The following is a 20,285-nucleotide window of genomic DNA, read 5'->3' on the forward strand; positions in this document are numbered from 1 at the left end:
ACTGGCACTTCTTTTCATTTGTTGTAAAATATAAGCAGATTAACAAAGTATTTTTAAAGTTGTATTTCACCTTGAGGGCTCCTTTGGGCAGAACAATAATTTTGAAATACTTTTAATAAGTAGTAATTAACTGCATAAGTAAATGTTTTAAAAAGACTTACTTTTTCTGTATTTTATTCTCAACTAGACATCCATTGCTGAATGCTTGACTTATTTAGATAATGGCGTTGTGTTTGTTGGCTCTCGGCTTGGGGACTCCCAACTTGTGAAGGTAAAATGTAGCCCTCAGTGAACCTGTGAATTTTTCACCCGCAAATAGTTGCTCAGCTGTATTCTACCAGATGTATATTTAAATGCTATGGGCGGGTGAACACTGAATTTATTTCTACCATCTCTTGGAGCTCTGTGTAGTATTTTTGGCAGGCTCTGTTCTAATTTTGTTTTCTTGAGAAATGTAATCTTATTTTCATTCCTAGCTCAACGTAGACAGTAATGAGCAAGGTTCATATGTTGTCGCCATGGAAACCTTCACCAATCTTGGCCCCATTGTGGACATGTGTGTGGTAGATCTTGAAAGGCAAGGCCAAGGGCAGGTAAATTTTGGTTCTTCCCTATGAAATGTCTGACCTCACTAGGAGCGGCGTTTTGTGTACTTTTAAAAATAATGCTGCATTTTAATCTCATCTTTCCTCTTAAGTTATTCAGAGGAATAAATGTGGTCCTCCCTCATTTTATCCCCAGAAGAACCCTGTATGGTGGGTTAGGTTGATAAACAGTCCGTGATCTAGCCCATGATCATCCAGTGGCTAAACAGAACTTTGAACAAGGGTCTGGCATGCTATCCTTACGTTGCATGATTTTAGAGGAAACTTTTCCTTTTATTCTCTGTCCTTTGTAAAGGTCTTTGGCTATATACAATAAAAATGGACTTGACCATGACATGCTATCCAATGGGCATCACAGTGTGCTCATACACCTACTGAGGCCCCATGCCCTTCCCAGTTTTTAATTAAAAAAGATTTTTTTTGGGGGGGGGGCGGTCCCTTTGCAGGCAAGGGTTGCCTCCTTTTTTGCCACTTTTTGTTTTAAAGGATCTAGGAGTTTTGGTATGTTTTTTGTATGGTGGTGGTAGGTGAGGAATTTCTGACCATCGCCAGATTTACTTCTGTGAATAGGTGTCTTGTGTGCACATGACAGTTTCTTAGGTTTCCAAATATGACCCAGGGCACTGTCTAGTTAATCTGATGATAGATTGAAAATTGTTGCTCCTCTCCAGCAGTGAATGTGCTAAAGTAGAGAGACAACTTCAGAGAACTTTAACTTAGCCCCTTAAGTAGTGGGTCCATTTTGGAAATATGTTTTATTTCCTACAGTATGGTGGCAGGCTGTAATATATTGTCTCCCTTCAGAGATTTGCTTAAATGCCTCTCTGGTAGATTGTAGGAAAAGCTTCCTTATCTTCAGGAACTGAATTGGATTAAATGCAATGTCCGTTACCCATTTAATATGGCCATTATTAATGTCAGAGGGTTTTAATGGCTGTTGTCTGCTTTCCCCAGCTGGTTACTTGCTCTGGTGCTTTTAAGGAGGGCTCTCTGAGGATCATCCGGAATGGAATTGGGATTCATGAACATGCCAGCATTGATCTCCCAGGGATTAAAGGTGTGTCATTATGATATAAATTAATAATTTGTGGCACTCTCTGAAGTGAGGATAATGCATATAGCTCAAAGTGTTTTGAGCAATATGCCAATGTTGTCACATAGGAAATTTTGTGAATGAGCTTTTCACGCTAAAAAAAAGCAAACACATGATTCTAGCTCTCATGGGTGTCTAGAAAAGATTAGAAAATGGTGGACAAGTGGTTAGTGAAGACTTACAGAGGAGGCTGGCAGGTTTGGGGTAAATAAGATTGTATATTTCAATGCTTTTCTGTTCCTTCTTTCAAGTTGCCTTTCTTTACTCTTCTTTCTTTACCTTCTGTATCATGTTCTTTACCTTTGTTCTGTATTCTGTAGAGGCTAAAATCTTAGACTGGGAGAAGATTACATAATGGTTTGTATAATTTATTCTAGCCTAGAACTGAGAATAGTTGGTACAGGGTAAACACTGTATGGTGCTTTAGAAGTAGTGAGGCAGGAGAACGTGCCGGCTTGGCCCTTCTGAGTTACGAGATCCCTTGGTCTTTTGTGTTCTCTTGATAAAATATCTTTTTATGTCTCTGCACTGCAGGATTGTGGCCTCTGAGGTCAGACTCACACCGTGAAACTGATAATACCTTAGTGCTGTCTTTTGTGGGGCAAACCAGGTAGGAGAAATGCTGATGTTTTGCAGGGCTGAAAGTGGAGTTGAAAATTTATATGTCTTTGCTGATAATTTTGACCAGGTCTTCCTACATTTTGCAGGGTTTTGATGTTGAATGGGGAGGAAGTAGAGGAGACTGAATTGACAGGATTTGTGGACGATCAGCAGACCTTTTTCTGTGGCAATGTAGCCCATCAGCAGCTAATCCAGGTAAGAAGCAAGTGTTTCTTGATAAAACCTTTAAAGTAGGAGTGGCTAACTTCCCACCCTCCAGTTGTTGCTGGACTACAGTTCACATTATCTCTATCCATTGGCCGTGCTGGCTGGGCTGAAGGGACCTGAAGGGCAACATCTGGAGGGCAACAAGTTAGCCACCACTGCTTTTAAAGTATGCATCCTATCAGGAGTGAAATATCAGGACTGTGATGCATGGACAGAGGCCTAAAAACAACTTTCCTTTGAGTCAGGAAGAGATACCTGTTTTTGTTTCTTTCTTTAGATAACATCTGCCTCAGTACGGCTTGTCACTCAAGAGCCCAAAGCCCTTGCAAGTGAATGGAAAGAGCCAAATGGGAAGAACATCAGCGTGGCTTCCTGTAACAGCAGTCAAGTGGTGGTGGCTGTGGGGAGAGTGTTGTACTATCTAGAGATCCACCCCCAGGAACTCAAGCAGATAAGGTGCATGTGAACTGCAGCTGGGACATTTTGTGCTGACTCTCTTGGACTCACTGTAATACTGACATGTTTCCTCCTTGTCAGCTGCACAGAGATGGAGCATGAAGTGGCCTGCCTGGACATCACTCCCCTGGGAGACACCAGTGGCATGTCCCCTCTGTGTGCTATTGGCCTTTGGACTGACATCTCAGCCCGTATTCTTAAGCTGCCCTCGTTTGACCTCTTACACAAGGAGATGTTGGGAGGAGGTATGAGCGGCTTGTGTGTTTTCTATATTGGGAAAGGCAAATACTGCTAAGGGCAATCTGAACGAACTCTGTTCCACTTTCTGCAGAGATCATCCCACGTTCCATTCTGATGACCACTTTTGAGAATAGCCATTACCTGCTTTGTGCCCTGGGAGATGGGGCTCTCTTCTACTTTGGACTGAACATTGAGACAGGTGAGGTTTTAGGCTCCTCCTCCTCAAACTTTCTTTCTCTGTAACATTTATTTTGAGGGCCAACTTGGATACAACATCCAGAGAGTTGTGATCAGGTATGTTGCCATTGTTATTGAAGGTGACAACTGCTGCCAAACAGTTCAACCATTTCCCTTTACGCCATTTCCGGGTGACCCGGAAACGGCAATTAATCCAGAATACGGCAGCTAGACTGGTGACTGGGAGTGACCGCCGGGATCACATGACACCAGTCCTGAGAGATCTGCATTGGCTCCCAGTATGTTTCCAAGCACAATTCAAAGTGTTGGTGCTGACCTTTAAAGCCCTAAATGGCCTCGGTCCCATATACCTGAAGGAGCGTCTCCACCCCCATCGTTCAGCCCGGACACTGAGATCCAGCACCGAGGGCCTTCTGGTGGTTCCCTCATTGCGAGAAGTGAGGTTACAGGGAACCAGACAGAGGGCCTTCTCGGTAGTGGCGCCCGCACTGTGGAACGCCCTCCCTTCAGATGTGAAGGAAATAAGCAGCTATCTTCTTTTTAAAAGACATCTGAAGGCAGCCCTGTTTAGGGAAGTTTTTAATATTTAATGCTGTATTGTTTTTAACACTTGATTGGAAGCCGCCCAGAGTGGCTGGGGAAACTTAGCCAGATGGGCGGGGTATAAATAATAAATTATTATTATTATTATTTTCAATCGTATATATTACATCATCCCGAAAATGGTGCATGCCCCGTAGAGCATGCAAATACCAGTACACTATGTGTATGTTGGCCCCAATGGGGGAAAGAGTTTAAACAAAGAAAGCAGTATGCAGGGAAAGGGTTAACACACACACAACACCCTGACTCTTACTCAGATTCCCTTCTCTCCCACACACTTTTATCTTAAAACAATGAAACACAGCGGGCGTCTAATTGCAGATGTTCTGTTCCTAGAATCTGGTTTGGCCTTGAGAATAGAACATTTGGGAGATTCTCCCCCAAAAGACTGCAATCTACTCAGAATATCTATACTGAGAGCCTGTTGTCGGCTTCTTTTGGGCAGCTGTTTTAAGGGAATCTTTTTGCTTTCTGTCTGGAATGGATTTCTGTGGAAAGTGAAAAGACACAGTGGAGGAAGGGAGTCTAGGGCTCGGTTGAGCCCAAAACATTGTGGTTTTGTTTTTGTTTTTGTTTTTTCCTTTCCCCCCCTCTTTTTTCTTCTTTTTTTCCTTCTTTCTTTTTTTCCTTTTTGACGATTTCATTTTACTTTATTCTTTTTTATATAGTTGGGAGAAAGGAAATGTTAGCCTATGTACCCATATTGTTATGACCTTTTGTGTATTTTTCCTTTTGATGTATATCTGTTTATGCAAAACTTTAATAAAAATGTATTAAAAAAAAAAAAAAGACACAGTGGTCTTGATACTCTTTAGCCAAGTGAGAGAATTCAGTAGGTTAATCTGCATGTGGTGGACAAACAGCAGTCACACTCCTGCTAGTTGATTTTCCCCCTTGCTCTCTCTTGGTAGGTAACCTCTCATGCTATACTTTCCCACAACAGGTTTGTTGAGTGATCGTAAGAAAGTGACACTGGGAACCCAGCCCACTGTTTTAAGGACCTTTCGCTCCCTCTCCACCACCAATGTGTTTGCCTGCTCTGACCGCCCGACTGTGATATACAGCAGCAACCACAAACTGGTCTTCTCCAATGTCAATCTTAAGGAGGTGAACTACATGTGCCCTCTCAACTCAGATGGGTACCCTGACAGGTGGGTGTGCTCTGCTTCTCCTCTTTAATTTGCCTATTTTCCACAGAGCATGCACGCTGCCTCCCTGCTCAGCCCTACTTGATATGTGGACATGGCAGTTCCCTTGTACCTGTTTCAGAGTGAGTATATGGTAGCAATGAACACTGGCAATACGCAATCTTCTGGGTCTGCCTGCTTAGACAATATAGAGATCATAAAGCTAGCTTTTTTTGCTTTCAAAATCTGGTATTGAAGCAATAGCAAAATAGCAAAGCAGTCTTCTAAATGATGAGCAAAAAGTACAGTGGTGCCCCGCAAGACGAATGCCTCGCAAGACGGAAAACCCGCTAGACGAAAGGGTTTTCCGTTTTGGAGGTACTTCGCAAAACGAATTTCCTATGGGCTTGCTTCGCAAGACGAAAATGTCTTGCGAGTTCCTGCGGGTTTTTTTCCCTTCACCCCCCCTTTTTCTAAGCCGCTAAACCGCTTATCTGCTTATCCGCTAAGCCGATAAGCCGCTAAAAGCCGCTAATAGCGCTAAGCCGCTAAGCCGTCAATGGGCTTGCTTCGCAAGACGAAAAAACCGCTAGACGAAGAGACTCGCGGAATGGATTCTTTTCGTCTTGCGAGGCACCACTGTAATCCTTTACAACAGAGTTATTCACTTGAGTGTGAAGGAGATGGCTTTTTGATTTCCTGTTCCTTCTCTTCTCCTTTAAACTTCTGATAGGTTCCCCTGCTTTTAAATGAACTGCCTCTGATTCCTCCCACAGCCAGTTTAAAATATTCAGAAAGCAATTGGAAATTATACAGATATTGGGGGGTGTCGTGGATGGATTATTGTTTTGTTTGTTATGTTATGTATTTGTATGCTTTTTTCTTCTTCTGTACACCACCCTGTGATCCTTGGATGAAGGACCATATAAAAATTTAATAAATAATATCTCTCCCCCTCCCCCCGCTCATCAGAGGAACCTTAGTTCACCCCATATTGGAATGAATCACGTGCGTTTTCAACATCTAACTATGTTACCTGAAATCATTATTCATCCTATAATATAACCTACTGACTGATTCTGGTGTTTTTTAAATCTTTCATTGTATTCATTCAAGTTGATAAGTAACCAGGAGTGCCTGGTAAGCTACTCCTTAGTGTTTTGCATCATTTATTCTGAAATGGGGCTGATAGTTCATAAACTAATTTTCTTCAGAAGTGGGGAGAATACAGTGATGAGGTGGAACAGGCAATGAGGTTGGTGTTTATGCCTCAGCATTGTGTGTGCATATGTTCTCTTTTTCTGTGGCTTTCCAAAGGAAGTTTTGGAAGCTAAAAAGACAGGTCCTTCATGTTGATGGGGAATACTGTTGGGAGAAGAGAAGGAACAAACTTGGTGTCAATACCACAGTCATTCTGCCTTTTCACAATCATCCCCCCTATAACAGGTTTATCTGTCATGGGGAAATGGTGGCCCTTCATATTTTCTTTGATTCATTGACACCAGCTAGCATGACCAGTGGTCAGGGGTGATGGAAGTTGAAGTCCCATATGTTCCGCATCCCTAGTCTGCGTTATCAATGCAAGGATTGTCTTCCACTCCCTGCAGAACCTTTCTTCCCCTGCCTCTTACTATCCACATGCTATATTTGTTCCTGATGCCTGTGTAGGAAGTCCTTGGTAAAGCAATAAATCTCATTTAACACATATTACTTCTTTTGCTAGGATACTTACCTTTTTAACTTACTGCAAGTCTTGGTAGGATAAATACCGACACTGATTCATTTCTTAAACTGTGGGTTATTTTATTGCTTTAGTTAGCTATGTGGATAGGAACCCTAGATTCAAGAGGCCCTATGTGTAGTGGTGGAAGAACAATTTTTTAAATTTAAAGTGAAATGCCTTATTTGTCCTTATTTTGCAGCCTGGCTTTAGCCAACAACAGCACTTTGACCATTGGCACCATTGATGAAATTCAGAAGTTGCACATCCGCACTGTTCCCCTTTATGAGTCACCCAGGTGAGCAAAGCGAGAAAAGAGTATCTCCAGGGGCTCTAATAGAGAGGTTTTAGGGGTGGGATAGGGTGATATCATTTCTGTCTGCATTCCTGTGACAATGTAGAAGCAGCATAGGTAGGAGTGTATTAGTAGTTTTAGCTTTGTTTATTCTTGCCTTACCTATGTGTCCCTTTTTGTCATGCAGGAAGATCTGTTATCAAGAAGTATCTCAGTGTTTTGGCGTACTCTCCAGTCGCATTGAAGTTCAGGATGCTAGTGGAGGCACCACTGCACTGAGACCCAGTGCAAGCACCCAGGTGAAAGGAACTTCCTTGCAGATACCTCTCTGCAATATGCCATGCAAGCAGCTGGCATTGGTATCATGATTTCTTGCAGCTACATCAGAGGGAATTTATTTTGCTTAGCATTCTGATCATTCCTGCTTTTGTGAGATTGAGTGCTTTTAGCAGGCTAGTCTTGTCTTTTCCTTGCACAATAGTCTGAATTTGAGTGGGGCTTTTGAATTCAATGTCTCTGTTTTATGTTAGGAACAAATATTATGGGCTGCCCAACACATTGAGGCACCTCCAGTTATTCAAACTTTGTTCTCCTAGTTTTCTAGTTTCAAAATGTCCTGGGGATCTGCTCATAACTTTACTTAAGTTTCTCCTTTTTATGAGCAGATCCCCAGGGCATTTTGACCCTTCTTCTAGGCTAATTTCCAAGTGCCTCTTCAGTAAACAGGAAACCTGGCAATACAGATCTGCTGCTTAATTCTCCCTGACCCTTTCCATTGCCTTCTTCTCCTCCAATCCGTATATGGTCCTATTCTTCATATGCTTGGTGTATCTTGATCTCTGATGTATGTTCATGGTCAGAAGGAAAGGATATCCTTGCCTGATTCATTACCGTTTCCATGGCCTCCAGAAGTAGTTTGAAAGAGTTATTCTTCCCTTCATGTTTCAGGCCCTCTCCAGCAGTGTGAGTTCCAGCAAGTTGTTCTCTAGCAGCACAGCCCCACATGAGACCTCATTTGGCGAAGAGGTAGAGGTGCACAACCTACTCATCATAGATCAGCATACATTTGAAGGTAATCCTCCTCTGCTACTAATTTCCCTTATGAGAAGTCTGCTTTTTGAGAGGCACTTAAGCATGTGAAAAGGGACTGGGAAGGGTAACTTGGAAGCACATGCTGGCATGAGAATGTGCTGAACAGACATTTTTTAAAGTTTCATAGTTACCTGTGTCTAACTAGATGCTCCAGCTGAGCTTTCTCTCATTTTTTCACTTTTTTGTCTTCAGTTCTTCATGCTCACCAGTTTCTGCAGAATGAGTATGCACTAAGCCTCGTCTCCTGCAAGCTGGGCAAGGACCCCAACACATATTTTATTGTGGGCACAGCTATGGTGTATCCTGATGAGGCTGAACCGAAGCAGGGGCGTATTGTGGTGTTCCACTATTCTGATGGTAAGAGTTGGAGGTTTGAATCAGATTTTCACATTCCCCCAAGGGGCTTGATGAGCTTGATTGTGATCTCTGCTTCTGCATACTTTTTAAGGCCCTCTGGATATTGCTGTTTTTGCCTGCAGAATTGTCTCTTGCTTATGAGAGGTTTTAGCTTCCAGGGTCTTCTATTGTAAAAGTATTGGACACGGTTTTCAATGTTATAAGAACTGCCTTAATTGCTTCAAGTGGGGAAAAATAAGCATATCAGGGAAACCATTTCTTAAAATCACAGCTTCCTGCAATGACATGAATTCATTGCAACTTGTTGCCATTTTTGAGCAGTTTCTTGACCTATCTTGTCTCTCCCAATCGTCAGTAGGGAATACTTTAGGGAGATTGCATGGGTAATACTATTTTAATGTGTTGTTGAGAATAATTTTGAGTGACATGTGTACAAATAAAGTGACGATAGTTATATGCTAACTGTGCCATAGATGGATTTTTTTCCATCGGAGAAATGAAAGCTGTTGATGAAATTAACTGTGAAGGTGTTATGTTGGACGAAAAAGACAAACAACATATTAAAATCATGAATCTGAATAAAATGTCAAGCACTGTTGTTGATCCTTAGTGACATGCTATTTTAGTGTTGCAAGAGTGGGATAGAACATTCAGAGAGGCAGAGAAATAGCAATCACCATAGCAGTTCCCATCCCAACAAACACCAATGCCATACAGGGCTAGGCCTCTCCTCTTCCCACTTCAGAGACCTCATGTTTCTTATACAGTGAAGTGGAAAGAACTTGGTATAAGCAATGGAGGAGGCTGCATCCTGTGGCACACACCTTCCTCCTCTCGCCACTAAACTGTGCCTATAGTGAAACATTAAGCACATGCATTCACGCAGCGCTTCCAAGGCCAGTCTATCATAGAACTGTAGGGTTGGAAGGGACCCTGAGGATTATCTAATCCAACCCCCTGCAATGCAGGAATATGCAGCTGTCCCATACGGGGATCTAACTTGTAACTTGGTGTTATCAGTACCATAATAATGCTCTGGCTATAGCTAAGTCTAGCTACTCATTGAGATGTGGGCAGCACATGCCCCTTTTAAGTACTGTTGTATTGATGTGTATCCTAGGTAAATTGCAGAGTTTGGCTGAGAAAGAAGTGAAAGGAGCTGTTTATTCCATGGTGGAATTCAATGGAAAACTCTTAGCTAGCATAAACAGCACGGTAAGGCTTCCAAGAGCTTTCACATCCATGTCTGGGGTTATTTGGGGCTTTTATTTGGGGTTATTTGGGTTGTCTGGGGCTGGGGTTATTTGAGCAGGAGTGCACCTGACCCTGTTGTGAGGTCCCTGCCTCTGTCTCAGCTGTGACATACACCTTTCTGTTCTTCCAGGTGCGGCTATATGAGTGGACAGCAGAGAAGGAGCTTCGCACTGAATGCAATCATTACAACAACATCATGGCCCTCTACGTGAAGACGAAGGGAGACTTCATCTTAGTTGGAGATCTAATGCGCTCTGTCCTTTTGCTTGCCTATAAGCCCATGGAAGGGAACTTTGAAGAGGTATTGATTATGGTTGTTACCTTATTGAGTACAGCAGTCAAGAGGCCCTCATAAAGAGCTTCAGAAAAGAAAATAACATTTGACAGGAATAGGGGCAGCTTTTCATGTCTTTTGGCCACGGTGTTCTCATGACAGCGCATTAAGGGGAGGAGTTTTGAACTTGACTTGTCAAGCCTACTTGACCAAGGCTGGCCTTGTCACTGAGTAGTGTAAGATGTGTGCCTCAGGCTGCAGATGTTTGGATTTCAGTCTTTAAAGGCAACTAAATTGTCAATTTAGTGTGTGCTTATTATTGGAAGGGAGGCATCATATGAACTTTCCACCTCAGGAGCCAAGTATCTTTTTTTTATGAATAATTTTTTATTAACCGACCAATCACATCAAATCAAACCAAATTACATAAATTCCAAATTACACAGCTGAATTTTAAATTTTTGTTGGGGGTACCCATATTTCAAGTTCCAAAGGAATCCAATCAACTTCTTGCTTCTTACTGCTGTTTTAATGTCCACAAATCTAACCTTATGATGTTCACAGTACTATCCAGTCCTTTCTTACTATTTTTCCACATCTCTTGTTGTTATTTTCATATATTTTTCCTTTCTCTTTGTGACTTCTGATAGTCTCCGCAAGCTGGTTAGAACAGTTTGTAATCCTGCGTGGATATTATTTTTTTTATCCAGTAGCCATATCCAGACGTTCTCCATATAACATCACTTCCATACATCAAAACAGTCTTAGCGTCATTAATCTTCACCAATCTGCCTCCTTTCTCAAAACCTCTGAGGAGATTCACTAGGAATGCAGTCTGAAAACAAGTCCGTTCTTCCTCCCGGCTATAAATCCTTTGGCAAGATGGCGACTCCGAATTAATTGCTGCGCCATTCCCAAAAACTCTTATTGCTTCTCGGTCTCCATAAAGCATACTTTTGGTTAAAGTTTATCTCCACACAGACCTTAATCATCCTGCTTGGGTCAGTTCAACCAACGGTTCTAATGAGGAGGGGTTCTTGTAAATCACATAGAAGGAAAGTAAAAAAGGTCCTCCCCCCATTCAGCCCCGTTGTCAACATACCCCGCCTTTGGTGTATCTTCATCGTAAAATATTCCTGTTTCTCCAGCCCATTGTCTTCTTTCGCAGAGGTCACTTAAATTAGCAGACTTCACTCCCCTTCTTCACTTGAAATATGTGCATTTGCTTCTTTTGTAATTAATTATTCCAAATTGCTGCAACTAGTGCGTGATCAGAGACAGCGTCCAGGAGAGCCGAGGTCCACACGGGGGCATTCTGCTTAGGGCCCTCACCCCTTTCTTTTGAATTAGGGGGTGATTTATGGGCACAGCAGGCAAGGGCAGTGTTCCCCATTTCCTTGGGGCAACAAGGGAGGCTGCCTACTCCCATAACAGCCTCTTAATTACCCCGTGTGGGTCGGAGAGATGGTATTGTCGGCCATCTTCCAATGCGCCCCCTAGTGGCCCCCCAGGAGCCAAGTATCTTGGGCTGACTGGCCCTTTTCATTTCACCCCATATTCAAGGCTGTTTGGAGTTCAATACTGGCCACATTTGTGAAATGAATAAATATTTGTGTAAAGATGATTAACAGTAGCTTAGAATTTTCTGCCTGAGGCAGAGATTGGAACCACATACTTACATGCATTCATAAATGCATATACAGCTGAGGCTGGTTTCTTCCACACAAGGTCTTTCTTGATCCTATAGCTACAGTGCAGTTTTGATTGTGCTAGGAACATAATGAATTTCAACAGCAAATGACCTATCCTTCCCTTTTAGATCGCTCGTGACTTTAATCCAAACTGGATGAGTGCTGTGGAAATTTTGGACGATGACAACTTCTTAGGGGCAGAGAATGCATTTAACTTGTTTGTGTGCCAGAAGGACAGGTGAGATGCCTCCCCAAAAGGATGGATTGAAGCAGCGTGCATGTGGCAACTACACCTGGGAATTGAGGTGTGGTGGTTGCCCTGTCATTTCTCCTAGCTGATTTTCTGTGTTGCAGTGCTGCCACAACTGATGAGGAACGCCAGCATCTGCAGGAGTTTGGGCTGTTCCACCTGGGAGAGTTTGTCAATGTCTTCTGTCATGGGTCTCTGGTCATGCAGAATCTGGGCGAAACATCCACACCAACACAGGGCTCTGTCCTTTTTGGCACAGTCAATGGAATGATTGGTAAGGTTAGAGCCAGCCAGGGACCTTCTATCTCTCCATGTAGTAATGAAAAATGTCCCATTCACTGTTTGCTGATATGGAATATGGGGATGGGGTGGGACACTGCTAACTTGGAGTTTTAGTAAAAGGAATTGAAGTAATAGAGACCTTGGGTGAAGAATATACATGCACGTCTCACTATCTGAACACAATGCGTTCCCAGGAAATTGTTCATTTGCATAACAAGCTGATGGTTTCCATTATTTCCTATCGGAACATTTATAATCTGTGATTTGTCTGCTCCCCCTCCTTCCCTGGTTTATATCTCAAACTGCTGTAGCCAACCAGCAAAAGACAAACAAAGGAAAAACTGCTGCCTGTCTAATCCCTCCTGCTCCCTGAATTGTCCGATCTTTCTCCCTCCTTAGGTCCTTAGGTGGAGATTGAAATGATAACTCTTGAATACTGTTTGAAAATATCATTTTAACAGTTGTCCTTCTCCATAGGACTGGTGACTTCGCTGTCAGAAAGCTGGTATAATCTCCTGCTGGATGTGCAGAACCGACTTAACAAAGTCATTAAGAGTGTAGGAAAGATCGAACACTCCTTATATCCTTTTTTTGTCTCACCATTGCCCTATTCATTGTGCAAAATGCTTAAGAATACAGTGATGCCCCGCAAGACGAATGCCTCGCAAGACGGAAAACCCGCTAGACGAAAGGGTTTTCCGTTTTGGAGGTGTTTCGCAAAACGAATTTCCTATGGGCTTGCTTCGCAAGACGAAAATGTCTTGCGAGTTACTGCGGGGTTTTTTTCCTCCCCCCCCCTTTTCTAAGCCGCTTATCTGCTTATCCGCTAAGCCGAAAAGCTGCTAGAAGCCGCTAATAGCGCTAATCTGCTAAGCCGTCAATGGGCTTGCTTCGCAAGACGAAAAAACCGCTAGACAAAGAGACTCGCGGAACGGATTAATTTCGTCTTGCGAGGCACCACTGTACTATGTCATAAATTCCACGCATATTGAACCAGAGCAGATTCCAGCGTATGGTTAACAGAGTAAAAGAACTTAAACACGTTGCAGGATTCCCCCCAAAATAGACTAGAGGCAATTAATCTTTCATCCAGCAGAGCTTTTCTGCTACTGAAGGTAAATGAGCATAATGGTCACAAATCCAATACATTCAGGATTGGCCCTGTCCATAAGAAATCCAGTTGCAGCTGACTTAACTTAAACTTACAATAACTTATAGTAAAACTAAACCTTAACACTAAGTATGCTATATACAGAGCATCACACCAGAAGGAAAGAGAAATAGAAAAGAGTGAAACCCAGGCTCCTACTGGCCTTATTATATAGTCAGCATGACCTTGACAGAAAGAGGTAACAGAACCAGTTTAAGCCAGCTGTACTCAGCTTCTCTGAATAACCGAAACATCATGAACCTTCTGCTTGTTTCTTTCACACCGAGAAGCTTCCAGAACCCTCTTGAATTAATTAGAATAGGAAAGATCTCTACACACCAGATAAGTACTTTCTGTACCAAGAAATGAAAACTGACATACTAGACGCAGTACAAGGATATTTTTAAAAGGCTGGTCCCTGCCTACAGACAACACATAGCAATAAATGAAAGTATGGGGAGGGGAGGAAGGGAAGGGAAGGAGCATTAATGTAATCTGAACCCCAAATGACCAACACAGTTAAAAGAATGGAAGAGCAGAAAGGAGTTAAAAGAGATGTGTGTCGAAGAGAGAGATCTAAAAATCTTTCAAAGGAAGATGAACAAAGTGAACATCACATGACAGGGCAGTCCAAGCATAGATAGCAACCAGAGTTAAAGATGAGGAATGACAAAAAGGAAGCCTTAACTAAGAGAAGAGTGGAGTGCAATGAATAAGATACATGTAGAAAGACGTTATATATTTTTTAAAGTAGGGTTATATTTTTTTCTTGATTTTACTGTCTTTGTATACTGCTTTGAGGTTTGTTTGTTTTTTACAATCAAGCAGTGTATAAACTTTATAAAATAAATAAGATGGTAGCTGCAAAAAGCTTTCTGTAGACCACAGTGATTGATTGGGTATTTAAGGAGTGATACAATCTTTTAGGTGTCCCAATTAATTATAGGAAGGTCAGTTAATGTTACACTGCACCACTTTTACTCATGCCATTTTTGTTTGTGAAGAGCATGAGAATCTGTAAGAGTTCTTTTAAGGCTGGTGTTGCCGAATGGTTTGTTTCCTTGATTCATGACTGTACCTGGAGATCATTTCATACAGAACGCAAGACAGAGCCAGCTACAGGATTTATTGATGGAGACTTAATCGAAAGCTTTTTGGACATCAGCCGACCCAAAATGCAAGAAGTTGTGGCTAATCTACAGGTAGGATGGGAAAACTAATCACCTGTTAGAAGTTCTTGGGACAGCCTTTCTCATTGTTGAGAGGCCATAATGCTGTGCTCACTAGCGTGGGAGCAAATACCATTAAACTTGGCAAGTCTTCGTTGTTTTTGTTAGCGTACAAAGCATTGCCCCAATAAGAAACTAAGAAGCGGTATACGCCTTCACTGTTGTTTCCACAGGTGGCTTCTGACGCCTCTTTTTGTTTCAGATTGATGATGGCAGTGGAATGAAGAGGGAAGCCACAGTGGATGACCTGATCAAGATTGTGGAAGAGCTCACCCGTATCCACTAGCTGGATGAGGAGATACTTCACAGCTCCTTCCTCCATGCTAGCGTATGGAGTCTTTCCCACCTGCAGCTGGGGTCCCCTAGCCAGTTGCCCTGTAACACTTTAGAGGCAGTAGCAACGCGCCTGGGTGAAAGTGGGGAATCTCTCTGAACTGAAGCCATCTCGCTAGGGACTTGTGGATGCAATGTTGGCTGTGGATGACATAAGGTTCTGCTTGGATTCACCAACCCAGTACTGGTCTCAGCCAGTTGTTCGCATTGAGTAACGGCTAGCAGTTGGCAAAGGTGCGCCCCCTACCTAGACTCTTCCCACAGCTCATTCACCATTGTCTTTTAGTATCTTTTTTGGATTTCTTTTTTTGGTTGTTCCTTGTGTTTTGAAGTGGGAGTCTTTTTTTCCTCTTCATCTATTTGATGGCGTATGGCTAGGTGGCTGTGTCTGGTGTTGGGGAGATGGGAGTTGTGCCTGTCTGGGTAGGGAACTCAAGTGGGTCGAAGGCTGCTCTTCCCCTGGGCCTTTCTGCTCATTCAGGGAGAAGGGGCTGGAAAACAAAAACAAAAAAAAATTTCTGTTGTTGGTTTTGGAATTTTACCAAATAAAAGTAGTCCAAGAGGAAAGGTTTGGCTGTCATAATCTCCCCCACTCTACTTCAGTATCTCTATCAGACCAGGGGGAGAAAATCTTACATTTCACACGCTTGTAACACATTGCATTGCACACAAGAGCACGGAAGGTCTGGCAAGCTGTCCTTGAGCATTTTACACAGAAAGGTGGAATGTTGTTTTTTTAATTTATTTTTTATTCCATTTCAGCAAGGGTACCTGAGCTATAGATATACAGTGGTACCTCAGGTTAAGTACTTCATTCATTCCGGAGGTCTGTTTTTAACCTGAAACTGTTCTTAACCTGAAGCACTACTTTAGCTAATGGGGCCTCCCGCTGCCGCCGCGCCGCTAAAGCACGATTTCTGTTCTCATCTTGAAGCAAAGTTCTTAACCTGAAGCACTATTTCTGGGTTAGCGGAGTCTGTAACCTGAAGTGTATGTAACCCGAGGTACCACTGTAGAGGTAGTTTACCTGACCAAATTCTTGCCAGTTTCCTTAAGAAATCCCTTTATTTAGCTGTGTTTCCAAGTGATGCCCACTGCAGTCTTGGATGGCTGATACAACAAGGTCTCATATGCAGACAGACTTCGTGTTTGTGGTCAACCTCAGGTGGAAGACATCATTCATTATCTGTTAGCCTGCCATTATATAGAGACCCAAGATACTGCTTTCTGAAACCTTTATTCACACAAGCATGCAGGAATACTCTGGCAGAAAACGTTTGGTTTCTTTTGAGTGACAGTAATAGTTTTACAACTTCTCACCGGAGCGGTACCTATTTATCTACTTGCACTTTGATGTGCTTTCGAATTGCTAGGTTGGCAAGAGCAGGGACCGATCAACGGGAGCTCACCCCGTCGCGGGGATTCGAACCGCCAACCTTTTGATCAGCAAGTCCTAGCCTCTGTGGTTTAACCCACAGCGCCACCCGCGTCCCTGTAATTAATATACAAATAATTAAAATATAAATGACCATGGGAAGAGGCAAATGCACAGGGGCAAATGTCATTACCATCTCCTTAGCTATCAGGTTTCTGCCTTGCTCAGCTTTAGCTGTGTTGTCTGCCACTCTTGAAGACCAAAGTCGCCTCATTATTTTTCCCCTACACACAAAGCTAAGCACCGAGCAGGGGGAACCCTGCTGTCTAGTGGGTTTGCAGCTCTACCAAAGGATTCTGTGCACGTGTCTTAGGGTACTGTATACTGGAGGAGGGGTGTGTTGTCTCGCATTTGCAGGTGGTGAAATGATGTACACTTCCCTGTAATGCCCAGCTGAGGGCAGCATGTTTCTTAAACGTCTCACAGCCTATAAATGGAACAGTTCCCATCACCTGCGATAGCAGGAAGCCATGCCCTGTACAAATTCTTGTGCACTTGATGATTGTGGCCTCTGGCTTCCCATCGCTTCTAAAGAGATGTCAAGACACTGTTGCTGACAAGTCTGGCAGACATTTAGCCTCATTATTTATGTTTCATTGTACAATTCTGTTACTAAGATGAGGTGCTAAATCTACTGGTGCCAAAGGTTGCAAGCTTCCCGTAAAACAGCGTATCCTTCAAAAGGTTTTCCCTTGGCGCAGGGTGTTTGGAAACGTTTCTTGTATAAGAGATACTGGCCGTGTAACCTTACAACAGAGCTGTAAACCTTCCTGTGTAGCGAATGGCCAAGTTGTTTTATAGTAAGAGCGTTCACAAAGAGCCTGGCTGCACTCCCAGAAGGAATGATTAAGAGATCTGAAACTTCAGTGTTGTTAAGACCATTACGGTCTATTCCCAGCAGTTCTCTTGGTTTGGCCTGTAATAAACTAACAGCATCTCATAGCTTTAACCAGGATGGCTACTTTCTGTTTGTGAGATCTCTGTTCACGTGCACAAACATGCTCACAAGTGAATAAGTTCATGGTTCTCAGATTAGCAAGACAGCTAGGCATACCTCTTGATTCTCCTTACAGTGCTTCATTTTTCATGCTTCTGAAATGGTATGAGTTGGGCGGGAACTGCTCCTGGCGAAATGGGGCCATGGTACCATCACCAGGCCAATGCCTAAAAACTTTTATATTAAAGGAGAATTGCCACCAAGTCAACACACATTAAGTTGGCTGTTTGCTTTAATGTAGGGAAGCAGTCATACACATGGTCCCATACCTGCACTCTGAAGTAATATAGCAGCAGGAGAGGGTCTCTCTCCCCATCCCTCCCGCCATTGAATATATAGATTAGCTCCCCATCAGCAAAATCCTTACATGCCCTTTTTCTATGTATGGAGTTGTAGATTATTGCTCCTACCTAACAGGACCAAATATAGCAATAGTTTTTGGCTTGTAGGTGGCATCCAATAACAGCTAAACAGCCTCCATATTAAGAGGCAGTATACCTCTGAATACTAGCTGCCACTTTGGACAAAACTGGGAGGCAGGGGCTGTTGCTTTCATACCTTCCTTTGAAGGCTTCACTGAAGCTTCTGGCAGGACACAGCTGGAAAGAGACTAGGCAGACCCTTGGCTTCAACCACCAGGGATCTTTGTGTGTTTTCTTGCTATCATTGTTTGTTCATTCCCTTCTTGAAACCCAAGTTACCTGCCTCTCCAGGTACAAAAAGTGCTTGAAGTTGGGGTGCGAGGGGAGAAATAATCACACAGCTGTGCAGCCTGGGCTGCTTTTCAGTCAAAATGTAGCCCAACTGAAAGCAGCAGTGGCAACTTTCTGAAGAGATTTCCCTCTCTTTGTTTCCCTTTGGGAGGAACAATGTGACTTGGCAGGATCCACGATGATCAGTGTGGTCAAAGTATAAAGGAAGGGACGCTGTTTCTCTGTCTAAAGGGCAAGTGTGATTCAGAAAAACAAGGAGGCAATCACTCGCCACTTCAAGGATGCAGTCCTTTTTGGCAGTCATAGGAAGTTTCTTTATTCGGAGTCAGATCATTGCTCCATCTAGCTTAGTATTGTCCACTTGGACTGACTGCAGATCTCTTGGGTTTCAGAGAGCCTTACCTGGAGATGCTGGGATTGAACCTGGGATCTTTTACATGCAAAGCAGATGCTCTATCCCTGAGCTATGGGCCTGTCCTATTTCCTAGGCCAGCTGTAGGGCATCAGATTGGTGAAGACTGCTTTAAAGCAAAGCCTTCCCTTAATGGGGCATTGCTGGAGAAAGGGACAAGCAACTTTACTACTCATTGCCACTGTTTGAAAAATAAAAGGATTATGCAAGTTCTATGGCACAAGAGCACTCGGACACTAATAATGGCTATGCACACATTCGCATTTACTCTGCATCCAGTGTGCTCTCGCCATTGGTTTGGGAAGTAGTGTACAAAAGACATTAGCCACAATCTGCTCTTTCTCCTTTCTTTTCTACGTAATTACATTTTTGTGTGTCCCCATCCCACCCACCGCAAACCAGCTTCAATCCAACTTGTGGAAAAGAAAAGGACCTTGCTGTGTTTTAAGTCAGTAATGTGTACACAGCCTATGTAGGAAACAAAAAAAATAGAGAGTTTGCAAATCCACAAAATTGCATGGCCATGATGGATGGAAATGGAGTTGCTCATTACCCACAGTGCCATGGTGTTACCAGGGACACTTGTTCAATCACACAACATGTGGCATTTGCAAATCACAGGTGAGCTGCCAGCAGGGAGGAAAATCATGCTTGCCCTACGATGTTATTAGAATGCTTGGGGAAATGTGATAGTTCAACAAGTCTGGATTCTGTGCGGCAGCTGTGCAATTACTGAGTCAACACCATGAAAGACACCCATACTGTGACCAGGCCTCCTGCCACGCTAAGTGATCGCTGCTCTATGCATTTAGAATGTGGGTTGACCTAAGCCCCACCCTTGTTTGTTTCCACCACTAGCTTTGAGATGTATCATCTGTGATGTGGCCCATCTTAACAGCTTTGATCAGCTCTACCAAAATTGTGAATGATAGTTACGCCACTTAGCCTAGATAGATGAGAAGACAGGCGGGGGTTGTGTAAGTGTGTGCGCATGCACAGGTATGTACTTGTGTTGCTAGCTAATCTCAAAGTGGGGGGGGGGCACATGGCAAATAGTAACATTTTGGTCGAACTCTGAAACACCTGTTTTGTTTCAGGACACAAGTGAAAATGCAAAGTGACGGGTCCCTAAGGCCTTTTGCCCTGTATTATAATTTTGCTTTTGCTTTGCAGCGCCTCCTTTCTGGGACAGCTCTCTCCCCCCCCCCATTTATCACAAGTGGCACCTCTCCGACATTCACCATTTGACACACATGCCTGGCGTTGTCTTGCCCCCTCCCCAAATCCCCAGCCCGCCTTTGGATCTGGCTTGGAACACTTTATCTCCTTCAGCTCCTCTTTGGTGCAGTTGGGAAAGCAGCCCAGAGAGAGAGGGGAGGGGTGGGCGATTCTTGAGCCTTGCCAGATGTGGAAAAGGAGACTCCTACAAGGGGGGTGATGGTGGTGGTGGTGAGGGGGGGGGGTAAGCCTCTTCCCAGTCAAACAACAGAGCTGCTGTTTTAGGAATGCTGGATCCTCCCTCCTCATCTCCTCTCGAGGTTCCCCTGCCCCTGAGAGGAGGGGGGAGGCACACATACATACACACACAGAGCGAACAGAGTTTTTTCCAGTCTGTACACATGGGCTGGGGGGTGGGGGGGAGAGCTGAGCA

General features: G+C 43.4%; 1 protein-coding gene across 2 annotated transcripts in view; it reads left to right on the forward strand.

Moving 5' to 3' along the window:
- Window positions 1-15,644, forward strand: part of DDB1 (damage specific DNA binding protein 1) — a 25,006-nt gene extending 9,362 nt beyond the window's left edge. Inside the window, exons 8-27 of one of the 2 annotated variants that reach the window (XM_081837177.1) lie at window positions 188-271; window positions 477-593; window positions 1,560-1,662; window positions 2,233-2,308; window positions 2,406-2,514; window positions 2,804-2,982; window positions 3,064-3,227; window positions 3,314-3,421; window positions 4,967-5,174; window positions 7,073-7,168; window positions 7,353-7,464; window positions 8,114-8,237; window positions 8,450-8,614; window positions 9,735-9,829; window positions 9,999-10,169; window positions 11,962-12,071; window positions 12,188-12,357; window positions 12,843-12,945; window positions 14,594-14,717; window positions 14,947-15,644. In XM_081837177.1, coding sequence (XP_081693303.1) covers window positions 188-271; window positions 477-593; window positions 1,560-1,662; window positions 2,233-2,308; window positions 2,406-2,514; window positions 2,804-2,982; window positions 3,064-3,227; window positions 3,314-3,421; window positions 4,967-5,174; window positions 7,073-7,168; window positions 7,353-7,464; window positions 8,114-8,237; window positions 8,450-8,614; window positions 9,735-9,829; window positions 9,999-10,169; window positions 11,962-12,071; window positions 12,188-12,357; window positions 12,843-12,945; window positions 14,594-14,717; window positions 14,947-15,030 — 2,502 coding nt within the window. In that variant the 3' untranslated portion in view covers window positions 15,031-15,644. Of the gene's footprint in view, window positions 1-187; window positions 272-476; window positions 594-1,559; window positions 1,663-2,232; window positions 2,309-2,405; window positions 2,515-2,803; window positions 2,983-3,063; window positions 3,228-3,313; window positions 3,422-4,966; window positions 5,175-7,072; window positions 7,169-7,352; window positions 7,465-8,113; window positions 8,238-8,449; window positions 8,615-9,734; window positions 9,830-9,998; window positions 10,170-11,961; window positions 12,072-12,187; window positions 12,358-12,842; window positions 13,000-13,328; window positions 13,357-14,593; window positions 14,718-14,946 lie in introns of those variants that run through there. The other variant, XM_081837178.1, reaches the window with a different exon arrangement.
- The last annotated feature ends 4,641 nt before the right edge of the window (window positions 15,645-20,285 follow it).

This window comes from Podarcis erhardii (genome assembly GCF_964252035.2).
Source record: "Podarcis erhardii genome assembly, chromosome: 1".
Lineage (NCBI taxonomy): Eukaryota > Metazoa > Chordata > Lepidosauria > Squamata > Lacertidae > Podarcis > Podarcis erhardii.